At 42.1% G+C, this 2,567-nt stretch overlaps 1 protein-coding gene across 1 annotated transcript in view; it reads right to left on the bottom strand.

The window, feature by feature from the left end:
* LOC107718455 (rap guanine nucleotide exchange factor 4-like) overlaps positions 1-2,567 on the bottom strand; it is a 103,687-nt gene that overhangs the window by 3,901 nt on the left and 97,219 nt on the right. The window contains exon 24 of the mRNA XM_016525534.1: positions 807-985. Coding sequence (XP_016381020.1) covers positions 807-985 — 179 coding nt within the window. The remainder of the gene's footprint in view (positions 1-806; positions 986-2,567) is intronic.

Below are 2,567 nucleotides of genomic sequence, written 5' to 3'. Positions count from 1 at the left end.
GTTACATGTACTTACTATTATAATAACAATTAATTATACATAATTACATGCAAGTAACCCTAAGCCAAGCCCTAACCATATAGTAAGTACATGTAGTTAATTAATACTACTCAGTACTTATATTCATAATTACACTGTAACAAGGACACCTTAAAATAAAGTGTAACCACTTTTTTATCTAGTTGTAATTAACATGCAATTAGGTGTCCAAAAACATTACATTCAGTTTGCACTTAAGTATATTATTTTACAGTATTATTTCCGTAATAAGTACTAAAAAATATGCACTTAAAAAGTATGCTGAAGTGTACTTTTTTTCACAAGGGAGGAGATGTGTACATACAGTACATTAATATCATTAACACTCCACTGAACAAAATGACTCATCAATTATAATAACAATTAATTATACATAATTACATGCAAGTAACCCTAAGCCAAACCCTAACCATTTAGTAAGTACATGTAGTTAATTAAAATTACTCAGTACTTATATTCATAATTACACTGTAACAAGGACACCTTAAAATAAAGTGTAACCACTTTTTTATCTAGTTGTAATTAACATGCAATTAGGTGTCCAAAAACATTACATTCAGTTTGCACTTAAGTATATTATTTTACAGTATTATTTCCGTAATAAGTACTAAAAAATATGCACTTAAAAAGTATGCTGAAGTGTACTTTTTTTCACAAGGGAGGAGATGTGTACATACAGTACATTAATATCATTAACACTCCACTGAACAAAATGACTCATCACACACACACACACACACGTCACATGTTTATGAGTAAAGACTCACTGCGCTGCGATCTTGATGAACTTCTTGAGCAGTTGGACGCGTTTGCTGAGCGTGGGACACAAACAAACCTCTGTGACCACCCACAGCTGAACCTCATTAAAGCGCCGCAGGAACAGATCCAGATTAGCCGTGGTCTTCTTGAAATGCTGACGGCCAAACGTGTGGTAGATCAGCTCATGCTAAAACACAAATACACAGAGAATTACTAGAACTCTACTGGAAATGGTGAGTAATAAAATACACACATACTAATACAGATTCTTTTAGAACTCTTGTGAAACAGAAGTACACTTTATCATACTTTTTAAAAGAGTACTTATTGCAGAATTAATATACTTTAAAAGAATATACTTAAGTGTGCTTTGAATTTAATGTTTTCGGACACTTAAAATTGAGTGCATTTAAATGAAAATATATTGTATGTATATATAATGTACAGCAATTAAATGAAAACATATGAAAAATTTAAGGGGGTCTGAATACTTTCCGTACCCACTGTATATATATATATATATGATGTATTTAAATATATTTGTAATTAAACATTTGTAATGATGAAGTTTAGTACATTAATTACTTTAAATTTAATATTGAATAGCTGTCAGTCTTGTGTTCCTGTGCCCTGTGATTCCCTCCCTCTTATGCCCATTTTTGGTCTTCCTGTTCCTGTCCTCATTATGTTTATTTGGTTCCAGCTGTGTCTGATCAATTATATCATTTGCCCCTAGCATTTAAACCCTGTGTTTCCCTGAGTCTGGGTCGGCTGTTATATGTCTTCCTTGAGTTCCTGTGATTACCCCGTTGCTTGTTCTATTAAATTCCGTGTTGAAGTATTCTCCTGCGTCTCCTCGATCCTTCCTCCCCGTGAAACGTGACAGAACAGCCGACCTAAAACAAAAAGTAAGCGGCGCCCCTTCTCCCCGTTTTTATTTTTCCGTTTTTTTGAAAAGTTTTTTGTTTCCCTGCTTTCCTCTGCGGCAATGGAAGTTGCCGCTCGGTTCACCGCCCTAGCTCGTCTGGATCTCCCCTTCATTGAGTATTCCTGGGAGTTCTGCAGGCTCGCCGCGGCTACGGCTTTGGATGACTCCACCCTCAACTTGCTGTTCTGGCACGGGGCCAATTACCATCGCCCCATGGACCTCCCAGACACAACGGGACTAAACTGGAGGGAAGGAATCCTCCAGTGTCTGGAGAGTGTCCGGCCCCGAGCCAGAACCAGCGGCTCTCTCCAGCCTGCCGGCTGCGGCTCACACAAGCCCACCGGCCGCCCATCCCTAGGCGCGCTCCAGTGTCGGCTCCAGCCCCTGAGTTCGCTCCAGTGCCTGCTCCTCGAAAGCGCCTTGCTGTGCCTGCTCCTCCAGAGCGCCCTCCAGTGCCAGCGCCTCGTAAGCGCTTCCCAGTCCCTGAAACCAGCCCAGAGTGGGCTCCTGTTCCCGAGTATAGCCAACGGAGGGCTCCAGTTCCCGAGTAAAGCCCACAAGGGCTCCTGTCCCCGAGTTTAGCCCAGTGAGGGTTCCTGTCCCCGAGTTCAGCCCAGTGAGGGCTCCTGATCCCGAGTTTAGCCCAGAGAAGGCTCCAGTCCCCGAGTGTAGCACAGAAAGAACTCCAGTTCCCATGTCGAGCCCAAGGAGGGCTCCAGTCCCCAAGTCAAGCCCAGGGAGGGCCACAGTTCCCGAGATAGGCCTACGGATGGCCTCTAAAGACGATATTCTCCCAAAGGATTTTTGGGGGGGGAGGTAGTATGGGTCCGTCCGTAGTGGC

The sequence above is a fragment of the Sinocyclocheilus rhinocerous genome, unplaced genomic scaffold, assembly GCF_001515625.1.
Source record: "Sinocyclocheilus rhinocerous isolate Xijiao unplaced genomic scaffold, SAMN03320098_v1.1 scaffold2077, whole genome shotgun sequence".
In the NCBI taxonomy this organism is placed as follows: Eukaryota; Metazoa; Chordata; class Actinopteri; order Cypriniformes; family Cyprinidae; genus Sinocyclocheilus; species Sinocyclocheilus rhinocerous.
Note: the sequence above shows the minus strand (reverse complement) of the source record. Positions and strands in the feature narration are given on the sequence as shown.